We start from the raw sequence: 736 nt of genomic DNA, 5'->3' as shown, positions 1-736 counted from the left end.
AAAATTCCTAGCCTCACTTGATCTAACATACAAGCTTACTGATTTGGCTTTTCTCTCTTTTTTTTCTCTAGGCTGAGTGTTACTCTCTTGCTTTTCACTCAAGCTCTTTTTTTCACTTGATTTTTTTTCAATCTCTGCTTTTGCATCAGCCTCTTGCCTTTTCTTTTCAAGTTTGCAATGATCAATAAATACATCTTTTGGAGAAAATGGGATAAGAGTAGTTTTTCTACCGTTGTGAGTAAAGGAGTATCGATTTGCATACCCATCATACTTTACCCGATGATCAAATTGCCATGGCCAACCCAGTAGTAAATCTCCAACATGCATGGATACAACATCACATAAAACATCATCAACATATTTTCCAATAGTAAATGAAACAAGAGTTTGTTGAGTTACCCGTACTTCCCCACAATCATTCAACCATTGAAGCTTGTAGGGTCTTGGATGTGGTTGTGTCTTCAAATTAAGTCTTTTGACCAGAATGGAACTCACAACATTGGTGCAACTACCGCTATCAATGACAACACTACAAGGTACAGATTGAACAAGACAACGAGTTTGAAACAAGTTCTCTCTTTGGTCTAGGCCGTCCTCCTTAATGTGGGTGTTTAGAGCTCGTCGAGTAACCAAAGATATATGTGTAGGGTCCTCTTCGCTAAACTCCTCACTCTCATCAGTTTCCTCATTTATGTCGTCATGTGCCTCGTCATCCGTAACAATTTCTCCCTCCTTG

General features: G+C 39.0%; 1 protein-coding gene across 1 annotated transcript in view; it reads right to left on the bottom strand.

The window, feature by feature from the left end:
• Nucleotides 1-272: 272 nt before the first annotated feature.
• The window catches only part of LOC111784872, a 3,509-nt gene continuing 3,045 nt past the window's right edge, over nt 273-736 (bottom strand). The window contains exons 2-3 of the mRNA XM_023665415.1: nt 400-732; nt 273-314 (exon numbers count right to left, since the gene is read on the bottom strand). Coding sequence (XP_023521183.1) covers nt 273-314; nt 400-732 — 375 coding nt within the window. The remainder of the gene's footprint in view (nt 315-399; nt 733-736) is intronic.

Source organism: Cucurbita pepo, unplaced genomic scaffold, assembly GCF_002806865.2.
Source record: "Cucurbita pepo subsp. pepo cultivar mu-cu-16 unplaced genomic scaffold, ASM280686v2 Cp4.1_scaffold000286, whole genome shotgun sequence".
Taxonomy (NCBI): Eukaryota; Viridiplantae; Streptophyta; class Magnoliopsida; order Cucurbitales; family Cucurbitaceae; genus Cucurbita; species Cucurbita pepo.
The sequence above is the reverse complement of the archived record's forward strand: the minus strand, read 5'-3'. Positions and strand labels throughout refer to the sequence as shown.